The sequence below is a fragment of the Sus scrofa genome, chromosome 6, assembly GCF_054392235.1.
Source record: "Sus scrofa isolate SSC_HxYL_T2T_F1_AM1 chromosome 6, Sscrofa_HxYL_maternal_Yorkshire_Landrace_v2.0, whole genome shotgun sequence".
Taxonomy (NCBI): domain Eukaryota; kingdom Metazoa; phylum Chordata; class Mammalia; order Artiodactyla; family Suidae; genus Sus; species Sus scrofa.
In genome coordinates, this window is record NC_139388.1 from 173,030,378 (window position 1) to 173,050,117 (window position 19,740).

Sequence of the window (19,740 nt, forward strand, 5' to 3'; positions counted from 1 at the left end):
GGGCGCTCGGGGGCGGGGCTCCTGCGGACTCACCGAGGCCCGCAGAGGGGCAGGGTCCAGGCTCGGGGAAGGCGAAGGCCGCGGTGCAAGCCTCCGGGGTGTGAGCTGCAGGGTGGGGAGGCGGGGCTTCCCGCGGGGCGGGGCCTCCCGCGGGGCGGGGCCTCCCGCGGGGCGGGGCGGGGCCTCCCGCGGGGCGGGGCGGGGCGGGGCTTCCCGGGGGTGGGACTCCGGCCTCCCCGGAGGGTGACCCGCGGTCCCGTTAGGTCCGAGGCCGCAATGGCGGCACGCGCGTTGAGGCTGCTGACCATGTTGTGGGTTGTCGCCGCCGCTGCCTCCCGAGCAGAGGCCGAATCCGAGGCGGGATGGGACATGACGGCGCCGGATCTGCTCTTCGCGGAGGGCACCGCGGCCTATGCGCGCGGGGACTGGGCCGGGGTGGTGCTGAGCATGGAGCGGGCGCTGCGCTCGCGGGCCGCCCTGCGCGCCCTCCGCCTGCGCTGCCGCACCCAGTGTGCCGCCGACCTCCCGTGGGAGCTGGAGCCGGACTCTCCCCCAAGCCTGGCGCAGGCCTCGGGCGCCGCCGCCCTGCGGGACCTGCGCTTCTTCGGGGGCTTGCTGCGCCGCGCGGCTTGTCTGCGGCGCTGCCTGGGGCCGTCGGCGGCGCACTCGCTCAGCGAGGAGCTGGAGTTGGAGTTCCGCAAGCGGAGCCCGTACAACTACCTGCAGGTCGCCTACTTCAAGGTGCAGACCCGGCCGGGCCCGGGGAGGCCGGGGTCCTTCCGGGCGTGGCGGGCCAGGGAGAATGGGGGGTGGGGGGAAGTGTCCGCGGAGAGGGACCGTGGCCTCCTGGCCGGGAAGCTCTCCTAGGACCCTGGGAGAGCTGGGACCCTCGCAGGAGACCAGCCTCGGCCGGTCCGCGTAGGCTGATGGTGACCCCAAAGGTCCACCCTGAGGTGAAGGCACAGACCGACCAAAACTTGGCCTTGGGTTCCCTAACAGGCCCTGAGAGGGAACTACAGCGGCAGCTTGGGTCTCTGATCCTGATTTCATTGTAAGTTCCCGAGTGAGAAGCGAGGACCTTTCTACAACATCTTCCTTCCGGTTCGCTTTTCAGTGATGCTTTTCCTGCTGCCCGAGTGCGGAGCTTTCTTTCAGGACCTGAGGTTGCCACGTCGCCAGTAGGGGCTGTCAGGCCCCTCCCTGTGGGGGACCCTCTGGCCGGTTTGTCAGGTTTCCAAAGAAAATTAGCATTTTTAGGAATTCCGGCCTGCAGGGTTTTAAGTCCGAGTGTATGCGTGGATGTGGAGCGCTTCTGATTGCGTGACGATGATGATAGCCAGTGCCTGTTTCCAAGCGCTGCTACGTACGTGGCGTTTATTAATTCATTTGCCCAGATCCTGGCAATATCCTGGGAAGTAGCTGCTGTTATTAGCCCCATTTTATTGGGGGAAAATAGAAGGTGGAGCTGCGCCCTATAACTCTTTTTCCATGGTTTAACAGACCTGCACTTCAAGCTAAAGAGAGACAGAAAATCAGATTTCCACCTCCTCAAAAGCATTTTGCTTACATAGCTCTGCTCCATTCCTCCTGGTTTCCCGGGAGAGTGCTGGACTTGAAACCAAAATAATTAGGCTATGTCTTTGGTCCTGTCACTCAACAGCGCTTTTTAAAATTCTTTGACAAACATTTATTGAGTATTTACTACATCCCAGCTCCTGCACAGGTCATTAAAATGCTTGACTTTATGTTTTTTTGTTTTGTTTTGCCTTTTGCTTTGCTGCTGAGTCACTTTAGTACCGAGAGCTACTGCAAGGATATGTACACAAGCACAAGGGAGGGAGCATCTAGCTTTGTCTCAGAGAAGTTAGACTTGAAAGAAGAGGTGACATTTGAAGCTGATCCCAAATATTTCTAGAGGAGAGGAAGGATGGCCATTAAAGATAGGGTGGGGCCAAACTAAAAAAATTAAAAATACCTTAAAGAAAAAGATGCAGTGGGGCCAGACTGGGAAGAGAATTCTGCAGGCTTCAGGGAGCCATCGTTAGAAATGAGTTGTAGAATGCTCATTCTGGAAGCCACGTGGAACCAGCCTTTGGAGAAGGAGAAGGTGGCGGCAGGGTGAACTCTTAGGAGAAGCGTATGGTTGTCCACACGAGAGAAAGAAGTGGGGTGCTGCCTGCTTGGGGCTGAAGAAGGGCTGGGGGTGGGGCGAGGGATGTGGAGACAGGAAAGGACAGAGAGGCAGGAGCGGAGCTGAAAGATACAGGGCAGAGAGTCAACCCATAAAAGAGACAGACTTGAGGAGAAAAGAATCCGACTAGCATCCTTGAGGACCCAAGTTCGATCCCTGGCCTTGCTCAGTGGGTTAAGGATCCAGCATTGCTGTGAGCTGTGGTGTAGGTCGCAGACCCAGCTCGGATCCTGCGTTGCTTTGACCCCTAGCCTGGGAACTTCCATTTGCTGTGGGTGTGACCCTAAAAAAAGACCAAAAAAAAAAAAGAAAGAGACAAATTTGAGGGGATTTCTAATGTTACAGTTAAGGAAACTGAGGTACAGAGATGGAGATTATTGACCTTGGGTCACCTAGCTACTTTGGGGTCACGGCCAGGGCTGACGTCTTGTTTATTGTGTGTTTATTAGTACTGGTGATCAGAAAAGAAAAAATTGTTCTCAGCATACTAATAATGTGCTAGGATTTACGTTTATTGAGCTAATGTTTATTAAGCACTTATGTGCCCAGCACCATGAGTTAAAGGCTGCATATAGGGAGTTCCCATTGTGGCTCCGTGGAAATGAGTCTGACTAGCATCCATGAGGACTCAGGTTCAATCCCTGGCCTCACACAGTGGGTTAAGGATCCGGCGTTGCCGTGAGCTGTGGTGTAGGTCTCAGACACAGCTCAGATCTGGTGTTGCCGTGGCTGTGGCATAGGCCAGCCACTACAGCTCCGATTCGACCCCTAGCCTGGGAACCTCCATAGGCCGTGGGTGCAGCCCTAAACAGAAGGAAAAAAAAAAAAAGCTGCATATGTATCATCAGGTTTAACCTTCCCGGCAATCCTGTGAGGTAGGGAGCATTATCTCCAGATGACAGATTAAGGAACTGAATTTAAAGAGTAAACTTTAAGAAACCTGTCTTCAGCCCCAGCAAGTGAATAATTAAACCTACCTTTGTCACCAGTCTGACACTACAATCAGTATAGTCAGCCATCAGATCATCAGTGATTTATTTTGGAATCTACGCATGATCCTCTGTAATTTGCTGGAATCCATTGCTTTGGACATTCTGGTGGCAGTTAGCACATTTCCCCTCAGGTTTTGTAGAGACACATATTTTAGCCTCATGAGCCCTGAGCCTTGAGTCAGAAGATGCCACGTCTGAATTTTGTCCAGGACCTTAAGACTTTTCAGCTCATGTTTCCTTTTCTTTTTTGGCCATACCCAGGGCATGTAGAAGTTCCCGGGCCAGGACTGAACCCACGCCATAGCCGTAACCAGAGCCATAGCAGTGAAAACACCAGATCCTTAACCCCACTGAGCCACGAGGGACCTCAACCCACCCTTTTCTTGAATGTGTCAAAAATACTTATTTTACGCAAAAAGTATATGTATAAATATATATATTTTGCAATACATTTTTTTTCTTTTTCTAAGCAACGTCTTAGGCATAGTCAAATTGTTAACTGCTCTGTCTCCCCACCCCCAAATCCTTGAATCCTTAGACTTTGTCCAGCTCAATCACTACCTCCGAATGTCGAGCATATATTTGGGCCGTCCGTCTTCCATAGAATCGCCTACAATGCCACCTTTGTTTAGAACAGAATGTTTGCACTTTTGAAGCATTACCTCCTGTAATTCGAGGAATCCCTAATCCTGGTTTGGGAAATAGCTGAAAATCCGCCCGGGGCCCTGAGCGCCCACCTCTGCCATGTCGTTCCTTCCAGAGGTGTGTGTCCCGGGCCGGCAGGGGCTGGGGGGCCCGCTGAGGGGAAGGCGGAGGCGTCCTGTTTGCTGTGAACTGCGCACTTGGGCACAAGCCTGCAGGGTCTGGCTGTGGCAGTGGGGTTCTTGTGCTTCGTCCTTAGATAAACAAGCTGGAGAAAGCTGTGGCAGCAGCCCATACCTTCTTCGTGGGCAATCCTGAGCACATGGAGATGCGTCAGAACCTGGACTACTACCAGACCATGTCTGGGGTGAAGGAGGCGGACTTCAAGGATCTTGAGGCCAAACCCCATATGGTGAAAAAGCAAACAAACAAACAAAAAACCTTATCCCCTTTCTCTCTCTCTCTTTCTTCATTATAGTGACTGTTTTTTTTGTCTTTTTGCCTTTTCTAGGGCCGCTTCCCTCGGCATATGGAGGTTCCCAGGCGAGGGGTCTAATCGGAGCTGTAGCTGCCGGCCTATGCCAGAACCACAACAACATGGGATCTGAGCCGCATCTGCAACCTACACCAACAGCTCATGGCAACGCCGGATCCTTAACCCACTGAGCAAGGCCAGGGATCGAACCCGCAACCTCATGGTTCCTAGTCGGATTTGTTAACCACTGAGCCACGACGGGAACTCCTAGTGACATGTACCAGGGTTGTGATTACAGAAGTAAATACATTCATTGGGCAGCATTAGCAAAATGCAAATAGGTATAAAACAGAAAGTTGTCATCTACAGTATTGCCCCCGTAAGAAAACCAATCTTTAATATTTTGGCCTATTTTCTAAGCCTTTGGTAGCTAATTTTTAAACCTAATTTGGTGTCATATTGTTGTATGTATTTTTCATCATGCTTTTTGAACTAACATTATATCATGTGCCTTTTCTCATGTCTTCAAATTTTATTTGAAAACACAAATTTTTTTCTTTTCTTTTTTTATTTTGTTTTTATGGCCACATTTGAGGTATATGGACGTTCCCAGGCTAGGGGTTGAATTGGAGTGGCAGCTGCTGGCCTATCCCACAACCACAGCAACACCAGATCCGAGCCACATCTGTGACCTATGCCACAGCTTGAGGCAACGCTCGCTGGATCCTTAACCCACTGAGTGAGGTCAGGGATCGAACCCGCAGCCTCATGGATACTAGTTGGGTTCTTCACCTGCTGAGCCACAGTGGGAACTCCTAAAAAGACAGTTTTCAATGGCTGCACGATAGTCCCTGTTATGCACGGAGTATACTGATTTACTAGCCAGATTTTGTTGGTCATTTAGGTTTTTGCTTTTCACTACAGTGAGTGGTACAGTCGTCTACAATGTTCTTGTTCTACTTATCAAGCAGGAAAACTCTGGGCCGCATGAGAGGTGTTGTCTGTGATGATAGAGCATTTTTAGAAAGCGCTATGTTCGAGTTTAGAATTGGGCCTATTAAAAGCAACATCAGAGCGACTCTTAAAAGTCAACTGGTACAGCAAGTACATTACACATGTCTACAGAGTTTGGAGGGTGGGGTTAGTGATTCTGTGACAGATGAAAACGGTTCTTGTCCACAAGAAAGGATCTGATCTGACCTACAGACCGCAGAGGCCTGTGATCGGCTGCTGCAGCCCGAATCGCTGCTCTTTGCTGCAAAGATTGCTTTTATCATCTCAGACCACATTCTAGCGTCCAAGAGTTAATTTTTTAACCTGCTGTATAGCACAGAGAATCTACCCCATAGGCTGCGAAGGTCTATATGAGAAAAGACTCTAAAGGAGGTCCCGTCGTGGCGCAGTGGAAACAAACCCGACTGGGAACCATGAGGTTGCGGGTTCCATCCCTGGCCTTGCTCAGTGGGTTAAGGATCCGGTGTTGCCGTGAGCTGTGGTGTAGGCCCTAGACGCGGCTCGGCCTAGGCCAGCAGCTCTAGCTCCAATTGGACCCCTAGCCTGGGAACCTCCATATGCCACAGGTGTGGCCCTAAAAAGCAAAAAATAAAAATAAAATAAAATATAAATAAATAAATAAATAAAAATTAAGAAACTGAAGAAGAAAAAAAAAATTTTTATTTTGAAAACTTTTTTTTTTCTTTTTATGCCCACACCTGTGGCATATGGAAGTTCCCGGGCTGCAGGGCAAATCAGAGCTGCAGCTGCCAGCCTATGCCACAGCCCTGGCAACACCCGATCCTAGCTGCACCTGTGACCTACACTATAGCTTGTGGCAAGGCTGGGTCCTTCACCCACTGAGCAAGGCCAGGAATGGAACTCGCCTCCTCATGGATACTAGTCGGGTTCTTAACCCACTGAGTCACAATGGGAACGCCTATTTTAAAAACTTTTAGCCCTACAGTAAAGGTCAAGAATGCAAGAATGAATTCCCATATGCCTTTCACCTAGATTATGTTAAATCTTTTAAATTTCAAAAGAAGCAAAGACCACTTCTAGGAGGGCTGCATTGTATCGAAGCCGCCTCTCCCATCTCTAACCGAGGGGGGCTGGGAGGACGCCCCAGCAGGCCAGCAGGGAGGGCTGTGGGCGGCCTGCCCTGTGTCTGAGTCCCTCCTCCTCCCAGTAGCACGAGTTTCGGCTGGGAGTGCGCCTGTACTCGGAGGAGCAGCCGCAGGAGGCCGTGCCCCACCTCGAGGCCGCGCTGCAGGAGTACTTCTTGGCCGACGAGGAGTGCCGCGCCCTCTGCGAAGGGCCCTACGACTACGACGGCTACAACTACCTGGAGTACAACGCCGACCTATTCCAGGCCATCACAGGTGCGCGGGCCTCAGCGGGACCCTGCAGACACAGCACCTGCGGCTTCATCCCGGAGCCCCTCACCTCTGGGACCCTGACGGAAAATTGCTGCCACTTGAATGTGCTCATCTTAAGCAGCAGGTGAACCCCGGACAGGGACCTCCTGGTTATTCCGCCTCCTCCTTCCTTTCAGATCATTACATCCAGGTCCTCAGCTGTAAGCAGAGCTGTGTCACCGAGCTCGCGTCCCACCCAGGCCGAGAGAAGCCCTTCGAAGACTTTCTGCCGTCACATTATAACTACCTGCAGTTTGCCTACTATAACAGTAAGGGTGAAGGGAGGCCGGGATGGTGGCTGCTGTGCTGCTTCAGCCTGCTTGGTTTCTCTCTGCGGCTTTGAGAGGCCCTGTGCCAGGCGATCGCTGGGCGCCTTGTTGCAAAGCCACTGGCTGAGGAGCTGTTCCAGCAGCCTGAAGAGCTGGGAGGGGAGACTCCCTCGCTGGTCCCCTTTGTAATATTTCTAATCTGATTTTGCAAAGAGTTAAGTTATAGCAAAAACAAGGGTGTACTTCCATTCAAACCAGCTAACGGGACATTTCTCAGCCCTTCTCCCTTGTAAGCACTGATGCTCTGGGGAGGGATGGGATGGGGGGCTGGTAATATGAAGAAAAGCAACAAGTCAGCAGGTCTATACTGAGTTCCTGCTGTGTGCTAAGAGCTTATTCAAGAATATACAGTGTTGGAGGGCCCATCATGGCTCAATCTGATTGCATGCATGAGGATGCAGGTTCAATCCCTGGCCTCGCTCAGTGGGTTAAGGAGCCGGTGTTGCCACGAGCTGTGGTGTAGGTCACAGACGCAGCTCGGGTCTGGCGTTGCTGTGGCTGTGGTGCCGTCCAGCGGCTGCAGCTCCAATTGGACCCCTAGCCTGGGAACCTCCATATGCCTCGGGTGCGGTCCTAAGAAAGACAGGAAAAGAAAATAACATAGGATGTTATAGCTGAGCTGAAGAGACCAGTGCATATCGACAGGACCTCTTCTGCCAAAGAGGCAAATCTGCTAGTGTAGTCTCCCCTTCTCTTCTGTCGCCATAGGAAAAAAGTGGGAAGACAGGGAAATATTCCTAAAATTGGTCTGATGTTTGGGAATGTTAGGGCCAGTGTTGGAATTATCTGAGCACACCGAGCACCTTAAATCAATTGCATATCCTATATGAATCCTGTCATCTGTCTGCCCAAAGCGGACAGTCATGTTGTGTAGCTGGTGCCACCTTGCCACATCATCACTGCCTCTAGCTGTGCTGAGACTGCACACGAGGCAGTTCCTGGTACCCAGGATTAGAGGCTTTCTTCCCAGCCATTGTTTTTCCCCCTTTGCAGTTGGGAATTACACACAGGCCATTGAATGTGCCAAGACCTACCTCCTCTTCTTCCCCAACGATGAGGTGATGAGCCAGAACCTGGCCTACTACACAGCCATGCTCGGAGACGAACCAGCCGGATCCATCCGCCCCCGTCAGGTGAGCGCCTTGCATTACTCGGGGCAGCTGCCAGCTGAACCGGGACCAGAGAGCAGAGTGTGAGGCAGAGGAGGGGAGGCGGTGCTGCTCAGACAGGGTAGGGGAAGGGTGCCTGAGGGATCTGAGTGCCCAGGAAGCGTGGGGGATAAGCTGGAGCCTTAACTCGCTCAGTCTGTGCCCAGAAGTCTGCCCTCCGGGTTGTCGAAGAAAAGCGGAGCTGCAGAGCAGCCCTGTCCTTGCCCGTTCTTAGCACGCTGCTACTTGACTACCATCTGGCCTAGATTTTTCGGTCTCTACTTCATGCTAAAAATTTTCTTCCTTTTCCTCCCTGTCCCCTCTTCATTCTGCCATTGTCTGATCTCTCCCTCTTTCGGCCTTAGTCACCTCACTCCAAAACAGGGAGAAAAATCTGTGTCAAACCAAGACTAAACGGAAACACAGCAGGCGCCCCCGTGCTGTTGGGGGGCCTGCAAATTGTGCTGTTCGTTTAACGACGGCCGTTTCCGGGTGGTAGAGTCACGAGTGCTTTTTGTATTGTGCTCATTTCCATTTTCTAAATTCTCTCTAGTGAATGGATATTATTTTTATAATTAAAAACATGAAAAGTTCTGTTTTTAATTTAATGAAATCTGACATTCTTTGTACCTATGCCTTGCACAGGCCCTAGATCCTCTTTTTCCTGAGCCCAGAACAATGAAGTGGCTTTGAAGTCAGTCGTCTGGGCTCAGGTCCTGGCCCCTCCAGTTACTAGCCGAGTAACTGGAGGGGCTAGTAGCACATCTTTAGCACATCGTGTGGGATCTAAGTCATGCTGCATTACGCTTCCAAGTCTCAATTTCTCCTTCTGTAAAATGGAATTATGGTTCTTGCTCTGCCCTTTTTTTTTTTTTTTTTTTTCCCGCTTTTTAGGGTTGCACTTGCAGCATGTAGAGGTTCCCAGGCTAGGGATCCAATTGGAGCTACAGCCGCCGGTCTATACCACAGCCACAGCAACACAGGATCTGAGCCACATCTGCAACCTACACCACAGCTCATAGCAACACCGGATCCTCAACCCCCTGAGCAAGGCCAGGGATGGGACCTGCATCCTCAGGGATGCTAGTCAGATTCGTTAACCTCTGAGCCACGACGGGAAGGCCCCGTCTTTAACATAGGATGAGGTAGTGACCTGACAGGCACTGACTGTGGGAATGTATGCAGAGCGTCATGGGGACAGATAGCATCCCTGGGGTCTTGCTGACGGTACACGAGTAGCAGGTGGCCAGTTTTCACCTCTACCCTCAGCCAGCTCTTGAATCGGGTGGCTCATCCCTGTGGCCCTCAGTCGCTGTGTTCTGCTGGCCTCTCTCAAACCCCATCTTACATTCTGTAAAAATGACTGTATCTTTGGACCAGTTTTTCATTTTGTCCAAGAAAACAAAGGGTAAATAGCCAGGAGTTCCCATTGTGGCTCAGTGGTTACAAACCCAACGAGTATCCCTGAGGGTATGGGTTCAATCCCAGGCCTCACTCAGTGGATTAAGGATCCGGTGTTGCTGTGAGCTGTGGCATGGCAGCTGGAGTTGCAGATGCGGATTGGATCCCACATTGCTGTGGCTGTGGTGTAGGCTGGCAGCTGCAGCTCCAATTTGAGCCCTAGCCTGGGAACTTCCATCTGCTGCAGGTGCAGCCCTAAAAAGCAAAAAAAAAAAAAAAAAAAAAGGTAAATACCTACGATTACTACAGAGACCCCTCTATTGAACACATGTTGGGAATGAGAAAGCAGGCACATCCCTGGGGGCTATTTAACCAGCAATCCAACTGCTGGGGATTCACCCCGCAGCCGTCCTGCACAAGCGCATCCTGCTGCTAAAAGCGAAAAACTGCAAACAAGCTCAATGCCATCAATTTGGGGGCTGGTTAAATAAATGACGGTATATTCGTTCATTGACGTACTGGACGACTCTTAGGTTGTATGAGTAGATTACCACGCCCACGTGGCAGTCTCCATGATACAACCTTAAGAAAAGAAGAAAGTACGTGTAGGACGGTAATTATATCTTACTTATGTATTTTCAAATTTTTAAACTTCCTGGATGGATTGGGAAGAGATTGTTCATCGGGATTGTCCCCAAGCCGTGGGCCGGCAGGTCAGAGGTGGGGGGGCCTGAATGTTTCTATTTATGTCCCTTAACCCTCTGTTGGTTTCTTTTCGCTGTATCTGCGTTATTTTCACGTCTTTTGGAAGGCCGTCTAAAACCGCCTTGGAAAGGCATCTAATCCGAGATGCGTAGACTACTGCAGCGAGGACACTAGCGGAGGGGCCAGCCAGCTACAGTGGAGGCGCAGACAAGGGAGTGACTGGGCCGTCAGGGGAGCCTTCACAGGAGGCAGTGGTGTGGACATTCGGTTTTAAACGCCTTCAGTAGGTGAACGAGGCAGGGAAGGGCCTTTTAGATGGAGGACGGCATGAGCAAACCCCCGGACCTCCGTCCCATGTGAGGGGAAGCTGGTGCCGGGGGAGCTAAGGCAGGGAGGCCCGGGAGGGCCAGATTTGGGAGGGTCTTGAGTGCCTTTCCAGGACCTTGGGCCCTCCTCCCTGCAGCCGGCAGTGGTGAGCCCCCAAAGGGTCTTAAGCAGCAGCCTGAGGAGAGGCGAAGGAGCAGGGCTCAGAACGGGAGGTGCTGGAGGCCTGAGCGAGGCGGGGGGGGGCTGGCGGAGGGGGGCTGCCGGGAGGAGGTGGCAGGTGGGTTGGGGGTGTTTCCCCTCCTCCTCCCCTCCCTCAGGTCCCAGCCTGGGAGGCTCGTGCATGGTGCTGGCCCCGTGGCTCAGGGGCACTGAGGTGGCAGAATGCTTCCCTCCTAGCCTCCTGCCCTCCCTGCTCGCCAACCCAGGGTGGCTCAGTTTTCCTCTGTTCACTGGAGAAGCAGGTAGATGATGCCACAGTAACAGACCTCCCACTCGGGTTGTTGCGGCACTTAGAAAATACCACCCCTCGAACGTGTGTGACATCTCACAGTTTACAAAAAGTTGTCACAGCTTTTCCTGCATTTGATTCTTAGAACCACCCAGTGAGGTGGAGTCACCAACCTCCCCTGAGGTTAAAAACCAAGGTTCTTCCCACTTAGATCTGGGCGTCTCCACTAGAGACCTTCCTGCTCTTGCCGCCCCCTCCCATGTGGAAACTGGGCACCTTGTAGTTGTCCTCATTGGCCACTAGATGGTGCACATCTGCACTGCAGATGGTACCAGTCCCCACCTCTTTGCTGGGTTAAGACCCCACCACCCCTTATGGTCATATTAGTGAGTCTAGGGCAGAAAGGAAACAAACCCATGTGGTTAATCTACCATTTCTAACTAGAACCACCCTTTAAGCCCTGTCCCAAGCCAAGCCCTGCCCTGGGTTTATACCCATCATCTCATTCAGTCGTCACAACCCCCGGGAGGTGGGCACTAGTCTTCTCATTTTATTTTATTTTTTAAGGGCCGCATCTGCAGCATATGGAGGTTCCCAGGCTAGGGGGCGAATCAGAGCTGTAGTCGCCAGCCTACACCACAGCCACAGCAACGCCAGATCCTTAACCTGCTGACGGAGGCCAGGGATCGAACCGGTGTCCTCATGGATACTAGTCGGGTCTGTTAACCGCTGAACCACGACGGGAACTCCTATTCTTTCCATTTTAGAGATGAGGACATTCGGGCTCCGGGAACTGAGTAAACAGGAACAGTGGCCTCTGGCTGCCGTGGTGACTGGAATCTTGTTTCCCTGCTTTGGCCCAGTGCCGGCACAGTGCTGACGCATCGCTGATGCTCAGTGCATCACTGGGGACTGAGCAAAGGGGGGAGTGGAACTTGCTCACTAGCAGCCTCTTGGAGCTGCTGGAGAGGGTTCGAGGACGTGGCAGATACCGAGCTTGGTGTCTCGCACTTGGCGAGGGAAGCCAGCCATTCAACCTCCTCAGGAGAAAATTTCCACCTTCCTCTTGGGCAAATGTGAGAGGTGACACAGGAGTCAGTGACACCGCTAACGGCTGCCCTACCGCCCTCATCTTTTATGTCAACTGATGATGGCTTTTTCTCTTCCTTCTTCTGCTGCTGCTGGGACACTAGCAGGGCTCCTAGGGACAGATGAGATCCCAGAAGGTACTTAGTTCCCCTGTGGGAAGGGTGGGCGGCAGTCCCAGCCACCCATCGCCGGGGATGGGGGGCGGGTCCCACCTGCTCCAAGTCAGAGGGGAGGCAGGTGGCCTGGGAAGAAGCACGTGGGCTTTAGGACTGGAGAGACCTGGGCTTGGCAATAGGTCCCTGCTCTACCTGTAGTGTCACCTCGAACAGGTTGCACATCCTCTCTGTACCTCACTGTCTTCATCTGTGAAATGCGGATGAGAGTACCAACCTCAAGGTGGAGATAAAAATTAACTGAATAAGGAGGGAGTCACCGAATCGCAGGAGGTACCTCAGTGTCCTTCCCAAGTATTGAACTCCTGCAGAAGTCAAGAAGGAACTTTTCTTCTTTGATGATTATTTCCTGGGAATCCTCAGATTTTCTGTCTCAGAGAGGAATGGCAGGGGAGGGAAGGGCGTTTTTTCCCTTCAGGGGACGCCTGGTCATGCCACCCTCAGAGGTACTGCTTGCGCCAGGCAAGAGGAACCCTTGGGCACCAAAGTGGGACGTTTGTTCCAAACTTGGGGCACACGAGTGATTACACTGGGCACAAGGTAGTACGCCAGGGAGGGCCCCCCACCCCACCCCGGGAGCTGGACGGGGCTGAGTCCCGGGGCTGTGCTCCCACCGTGTTCCCGCAGAGCGCCCAGGAGTACCGACAGCGAAGCCTGCTGGAGAAAGAGCTGCTCTTCTTTGCTTACGACGTTTTTGGAATTCCCTTTGTTGACCCGGTGAGCCTGCGCGCGGGAGCGGGGAGCAGGAGGGGACAGAGGACGGGGGTGGGTTGTACACGGCGTGACTCTCGGGAGAAGGCTGTTCGGCGCTGAGCCCAGCCTGGGATCTGCGACGCCTGTGGACAAGAGACGGGGGACGGAGGGGGATTCTGGGCAGCTCGTTGCAGGTGTCTCAGCTTCAGAGACCCCTCACTTGATCGCCTGCGAGGGGGCCGGTGAGAAGGTGGACTCGCCTGTAGGCCCCGGTCTGCGTGCTGGCGATTCAGCGGGTCAGCCGCCCCTGCTCCTTTTTCCCTGCTCTGCTTTTAGGATTCGTGGACTCCGGAGGAGGTGATTCCCAAGAGACTGCAGGAGAAACAGAAGTGAGGACCTGGAAGGAACTGCCGGATTGGATCGTTGTGATGAGGCCCTGAGGCTTCCTGAGCCCAGGCAGCTGTGAACCCCGGGCAGGGGGCGGGGCCAGGCGGGGAACGCGGGGCGGGGCCCGGGCTGGCCCCGCCCACAGCCCTCAGGGTGGCTGTGCTGGCAGGTCCGAACGGGAAACAGCCGCCCGCATCTCCCAGGAGATCGGAAACCTTATGAAGGAGATTGAGACCCTCGTGGAGGAGAAGGCCAAGGAGTCGCTGGACGTGAGCAGGCTGACCCGGGAAGGTGAGAGGACCCGCTCGGGGCACCTGGGCTGTCGTGGGGGCAGCAAGGCCAGTGCTCCCCGCCTTAGCTGGGCTGTGCCCATTAGAGGGCAGCCCCGCGATCTGAGCCTCCCCCTCGCCGCCAGGTCCTTCCTCACTCACCCTGCCAAGAGCACCAAGAGCGGGCCTTGCTTAGGAAATAAGACTCCTGTGTTCAGTTAGTTCACGGCCGTATTTATAGGACCAAACTTATCCTGTCGCCTTTCCTCCAAACTCTTTTCTCCCACCTACTGTCATTTGTCCTGTTACCGAACCTCAGAATCCTCAGGTCTCCTCGGGGCTCCCTTTGCCCGTCCCCTCCAGCCCCCTTGAGGGGCCTGCCGTTGGGGCGCTCTCTCCCCCCAGCCCTTCGCTCGTCTCGTTGCTTCCGGCCGGCGTCAGGCCCCCAGCTCTCCTCTTCCAGTCTGTCCTTGTCCCTTCCCGCGTGGGGGCTGGACGGGACTCCCAGCACAGGGACTCCAGCCTGCCTGCCCCTTTAACCACGTGTCCTGCTCCCCCGTTCACACCTTCCCTTCCTCCTTGAGCTTCCCTCTGCCCCGTTGCTGGTCAGGCCGGTCCCGCCTCTTTTCTACTTGCCATCATCTCTGCCCTCGAGGCATCTCGGGTCCTCCTGAGAAGCCTTTCTTAAACTCCAGACCAGCTGGGATCCCCTGCCTCTTTCTGTTGAACTTCAAGGCCCTCTGTTGTTTCCCACGGTCTGCCTCATGCTGCTTATTTGTGTGATTCTTGCAGCAGGTGCTGTGTCTCCAGTTGCTCATCCCGTGCCTTTTCTAGCACAATTCCTGGCACGGGCTGAGGCCTCAGTAAACAGATGGACTTGAATTGAGTCTCTGGTATGTCCCCAGCCCAGAGACAGCAGGGGAAACAGGAGAGAGGCCCTCGCTGTGCAGTTGCTTCATTTCACAGCGGTCACTTTAATGAGATGAGCCTGCGAGCGAGTTTGTGCAGCATTCCTTGGTTTTCAGAGAGCTTTCGCTCTCTTATTTCTCTTGATTCTCATAATCGTCGGGGAGGTGATTGGGCAGGAGGTAAATCCCCATTTTAAATAAATGAGGATGATGGTGTAATCATAGCTAAACTTTCAGCCATTTACTCTGTGCCAAGAATTGTGCTAAGCGTTTGTCTTTTTTTTCCTTTCAATTTTATAGCCACACCCATGGCATATGGAAGTCCCAGGCCAGGGATTGAATCTGAGCCACAGCCGCAACCCGTGCTGTAGCCATGGCAACACAGATCCTTTTAATCCAATGCACGGGGCTGGGGATTGAACCTGCACTTCTGCAGCAACCCAAGCCGCTGCCGTCAGATTCTTCACCCACTGCACCATGGCGGGAACTCCTTAAGTTGTCTTATTGTTCTTTTTTTTTTTTTTTTGGTCTTTTTGCCATTTCTTGGGCTGCTCCCGAGGCATATGGAGGTTCCCAGGCTAGGGGTGGGCCTACGCCAGAGCCACAGCAACGCGGGATCCGAGCCACGTCTGCGACCTACACCACCCCTCACGGCAATGCCGGATACTTAACCCATTGAGCAAGGCCAGGGATCGAAGCCGCAGCCTCATGGTTCCTAGTCGGATTCGTTAACCACGAGCCACGACGGGAACTCCGTCTTATTGTTCTTTACATCAAACTTATCAGGTAGATGCTATTTTACAGATGAGCTAAGGCTCAGGGAGGTTAAGTAACTTGGCCAAGGTCACACAGCTACATGGAGGATCCAGGGGTCAAACCCAGCTCTTTCTGATTTTGGAGCGCCTGCTGTGGGAATGTCTTTATGGGGATGCCTCAGTCAGGCATGGAGGCCCAGTAGCCAGCAGCTCTTTGCGAGCAGAGCTGGGACCAGGCCCTGGGTCTCCTGTCCTTCAGCTCTCAAGTCCATCCCCTGAACCGCCCTGCCTTGGGAAGTGACCAAACAGGAGGTGTCTTTGGTGAGCAGGAAGCAGCTGGCGTTGCTGTTCCTCCCGGGAAGGCAGCAGCTGACGGAGTGTCTGGACAGAACCGCTGCTGGACTTAGCCGCTCTTGCTGTTGCTCTGCAGGCGGCCCCCTGCTTTTTGACGGCATCCGTCTCACCATGAACTCCAAGGTCCTGAACGGCTCCCAGCGGGTGGTGATGGACGGCGTCATCTCGGCCGAGGAGTGCCGGGCGCTGCAGAGGCTGACCAACGTGAGGAACCCGGGGCCACGCCGTCTCCCTAAGGGCCCAACCTCCCCGCCTCGGCGCCTCCCAGGAGGGCTGCCCACCTCCTCTCGAGCCTCAGCGGGTGACTAACTCCCCCTGTTTGGGGGGCTCGCAGGCGGCAGCGACTTCGGGAGACGGCTACCGGGGTCAGACCTCCCCGCACACCCCCAGCGAAAAGTTCTACGGCGTCACCGTCTTCAAGGCCCTCAAGGTAGGGTCAGCTCTCTGTTCGGGGAGGGGGGGGCAGGGGGCCAGGCTCCGGGGAGGCGCCGGGGACGGTGGTGGGAAGATACAAGGCGTTCCAGCTGCCACGGAGGCCAGGGGCGAGGCTGCCTTTTGAACCCTGTCATGAAAAGGAGGCAGGCAGGACTTCCCATCAGGGCTCAGCAGAAACAAATCTGACCAGTATCCATGAAGACGCAGGTTCGATCCCTGGCCTCGCTCCGTGGGTTAAGGATCTGGCATTGCCATGAGCTGCGGTGTAGGTCACAGATGCAGCTCAGATCCTGTGATGCTGAGACTGTGCCCTAGGCCGGCGGCTGCAGCTCCAATTTGACCCCTAGCCTGGGAACCTCCGTATGCTGCAGGGGAGGCCCTAAAAAGAAAAAAAAAAAAAAAAGAGGCAGGCAAGCAAGACTGCTCTCCCCAACTGGAGGGTGCTTTCTGAAGGACGGCTGCTTCTGAGCAGGACACAGGGGTTGTTCACAGAGGTGAAAGCCGGGGAGGGGGGACGGCAGAGGCGGGTGTGTGAGAGAGGCAGGTGCTCCTTCGCGGGCGGGAGGATGGGGGCCTGGTGCTGCACAGAGGGGCAGCCAGAGGGCCTGACCCCCGTCTCCTCGGCAGCTGGGGCAGGAAGGGAAGGTCCCCCTGCAGAGCGCCCACCTGTACTACAACGTGACCGAGAAGGTGCGGCGCGTCATGGAGTCCTACTTCCGCCTGGACAGCCCCCTCTACTTCTCCTACTCCCACCTGGTCTGCCGCACAGCCATCGAAGGTGGGCCCCCCTCCCCGCCGAGCGCGCCGCCCCGGCACCGCCCGGATGCTGAGGATGCTCCCTTCGTGGTGCTGGGGAGCCAGTGTCAACCCGTGCAGCGGAGGACGTTAGAGGCTCCCCGGGGAGTCAGGAGGGCTTCCTGGAGGAGGTGAGGGCAGGGGAGCAGGATGAACAGGAGGCGTGGAGTACATTCGAGCCAGAGAGAACAGCACGTGCCAGGAACGGGGCGCCCAGCCGTTGGGCGAACTAAGAAAGCTGCGGTTTCTAGAGAGTGAGCTGCGGTGGGGGCAGCCCGCAGGAAGCCGCGTTGCGGAGCAGCGCTGCGCTCAAGCGCTCTGGGCCTGCGGGCCAGTGCTTTGCAACCTTGGTAATGGACGTGCAAGTGTCTCTGGCTGCATCACGGTCTGTGTCACAGGTTCTCTGTGGCTGAGTGTTCAATACCCACTCTGCGAGAGAGCTCCTCGTGACAGCCTGGGGCCGACTCGAGGTCGTCCATCGTCCACGCTCCCTTTCAGCCCCTGGCAGGGAGGGATGAGGTGCGGCCAGTGCCCGGAATCCCACAGGACCCTCAGCCGGCTCTGTCATGCCCCAGCCCTCCGTGGTCCCTGGTGCTGACATGCCACCAACGGGCGGCGGAGACGAGAGGCCTTTACTCTCCCTCCGAATGTGTGATGTCCTGGCAGAGTCTGGGCACACCACAGGAGCGTGTCACACTCACAGCTCTGGGTGTCAGGGCCTCCAGGTGGGGCGCCCTGGCACCTGGGCAGTAAGGAGCCAGGAGGCCTGGCAGATGGTCAGGCCGGGAAGGGCCGGCAAAGCCTTGGTCTTACTCGCTCAGGTTACGGTTAGTCTTGCTGCTGTGTGTCCAAAGATTGGAGAGCGTGGATCAACGCAGAGGAAGGGAAGCTGGTCAGCAGCGACCCCACCCCATGCCAGTAGCAGAGCTGAGGTGCCCCGAGGTGCCCCCGTGCTAACGCGTGTTCCCTTGGCCCCAGAGGCACAGGCTGAGAGGAAGGACAGTAGCCACCCCGTCCACGTGGACAACTGTATCCTGAACGCCGAGGCCCTCGTGTGCATCAAGGAGCCCCCCGCCTACACCTACCGGGACTACAGGTTCCGCCTCCCTCCGGCCCCCGGCGCCCGCAGCCTGTCCCTCCCCAGCACACGCATGTTTGGGGCCAGCTCTTCCCAGGGTCCAAGACCTTCTGGATCGCAAGTCAGACAGCAGAGGAATTGTCACAGTGTAGTGTGCGAGCAGGAGGGGAAAGGTGGCCTTGGTACTGCGGCAGCCCAGAGAAGGGCAGGGCGGAGTCTCACCCGGGCAGGGGCAGGGAGGCATCAGAGAAGGTTCCAGAAGGCTTTCTTCTCGTGAAAGATCCCCGCCAGCTGCTGGTTGGGAGCAGCTGGAGATGAAAGCGCTGGGGCTGGGGGTTGTGCGGGGGCTGGGAGGGGGGAGGTGTGTCGAGATGCCCCCCCCTCCCCCAGTGCCATCCTTTACCTGAATGGAGACTTTGACGGAGGAAACTTCTATTTCACTGAACTAGATGCCAAGACTGTGACGGTGAGTGTCCTTGTCCCCATCCCTGGGAGACAGAAACCCACAAGGCGCAGTGGGCAGAACGGCCAGTCTTCCAAGTGGCCAGCACTCCCCTCCCCAAACCAGGGGGGCCTCCGACGGGTCCCCTTTCTCTTTGGCTCTGGCCTTTGGGAAGCCAGGCTGAGAAGCCACCCCGTCCTGGACCCGAGTGACCCCAGCCCTCCTGAAGGCAGGTTCCAGTCTCTGTCCTGTGCAGCCCCCTCGTTGTCCCCTTTAGGCAGAGGTGCAGCCCCAGTGCGGAAGGGCCGTGGGATTCTCTTCGGGCACCGAAAACCCACACGGAGTGAAGGCTGTCACGAGAGGGCAGCGCTGTGCCATCGCCCTGTGGTTCACTCTGGATGCGCGACACAGTGAGCGGGTGAGAGCAGTGGACACTGCGTGACCTCTTCCTGGAAGGGCCCTGGTTCTGCGTCCACCTTCCCCGTCCCCTTGCCGATGCCTGGACGTGAACGGAGCACGGGGCTGGGGAGTCCAGAGAGACGCCTCGCTCTGGCACTGTGGTCACGGCGCCCATCCTCCCCAGCCCTTCCTCCTGCCCTGTAAATGGGGCTCCACGTGGGGGCAAGAAGGGGGCATTCCTGGCTCTCGGTCCCTCCCTGGGAACCGCCTCTGCTGCCTCTGCCCAGAGAGCAGGTCCTGCTGGGAAGCAGACGAGCTCGAAGGCCGTTGAAGAAGAGCCTTCTTGTTCCAGAAGTAGCCCCAAGAGGTGGTGAGGGGCTGGTCCAGAGGCCTCTCTAAACAGCCAGGGGTTTGTCCTTGCAGGACAGGGTGCAAGCGGATGACCTGGTGAAGATGCTTTTCAGCCCAGAGGAGACGGACATCCCCCACGAGCAGCCCCCGGAAGCCCAGGAGGGCCCCCTCCCGCCTGCACAGGAGACCGTCTCCAGCAGTGAGTCGGGGCACAAGGATGAGCTCTGAGAGCTCACACGAGGACAGCGATCGGACCACGTGAGAACTCGCTCCTGCACCCTGGACCGGCCAGCCCTGGGCCAGGAGCAGCAGGGAACTTAGGTCTGCTGCCCAGCTGAGGGGACTCTGCTCCCCGCCGTCCGGCACGGTGCTACTGCTCTTGGAGAGGACATGGCAGGACGGCCCTCTCCTCCAGACCTGACCGAGGGCTCGGGGTGCAGGCCCAGAGCTGCTCCAGGGGCCTCACAGGCAGCCACGTGACAGCCCTGCCGTATTTAATGTCTGTGTCGATGACCAAAGAATAAACGAGTCGTGGTTTCTTAC

At 55.5% G+C, this 19,740-nt stretch overlaps 1 protein-coding gene across 4 annotated transcripts; it reads left to right on the forward strand.

The window, feature by feature from the left end:
* Positions 1 to 218: 218 nt before the first annotated feature.
* On the forward strand, positions 219 to 19,739 carry P3H1 (prolyl 3-hydroxylase 1). Of its 4 annotated transcripts, XM_084965385.1 has the most exons (16): positions 1,005 to 1,051; positions 3,722 to 3,945; positions 4,085 to 4,237; positions 6,486 to 6,675; positions 6,849 to 6,980; positions 8,034 to 8,173; positions 12,959 to 13,048; positions 13,361 to 13,413; positions 13,581 to 13,702; positions 15,774 to 15,901; positions 16,032 to 16,127; positions 16,760 to 16,910; positions 17,906 to 18,023; positions 18,396 to 18,471; positions 18,725 to 18,865; positions 19,270 to 19,739. In XM_084965385.1, the coding sequence occupies exons 2-16, from the start codon at positions 3,928 to 3,930 to the stop codon at positions 19,423 to 19,425; spliced, it is 1,764 nt and encodes a 587-aa protein (XP_084821511.1). In that variant the 5' UTR covers positions 1,005 to 1,051; positions 3,722 to 3,927; the 3' UTR covers positions 19,426 to 19,739. The 4 variants fall into 4 exon arrangements, with proteins under 4 accessions (XP_020952569.1, XP_084821511.1, XP_084821512.1 ...); XM_021096910.2 differs by lacking the exons at positions 1,005 to 1,051; positions 3,722 to 3,945 and adding an exon at positions 219 to 741; XM_084965386.1 differs by lacking the exons at positions 1,005 to 1,051; positions 3,722 to 3,945; positions 4,085 to 4,237; positions 6,486 to 6,675; positions 6,849 to 6,980 and adding an exon at positions 12,266 to 12,295.
* The last annotated feature ends 1 nt before the right edge of the window (position 19,740 follows it).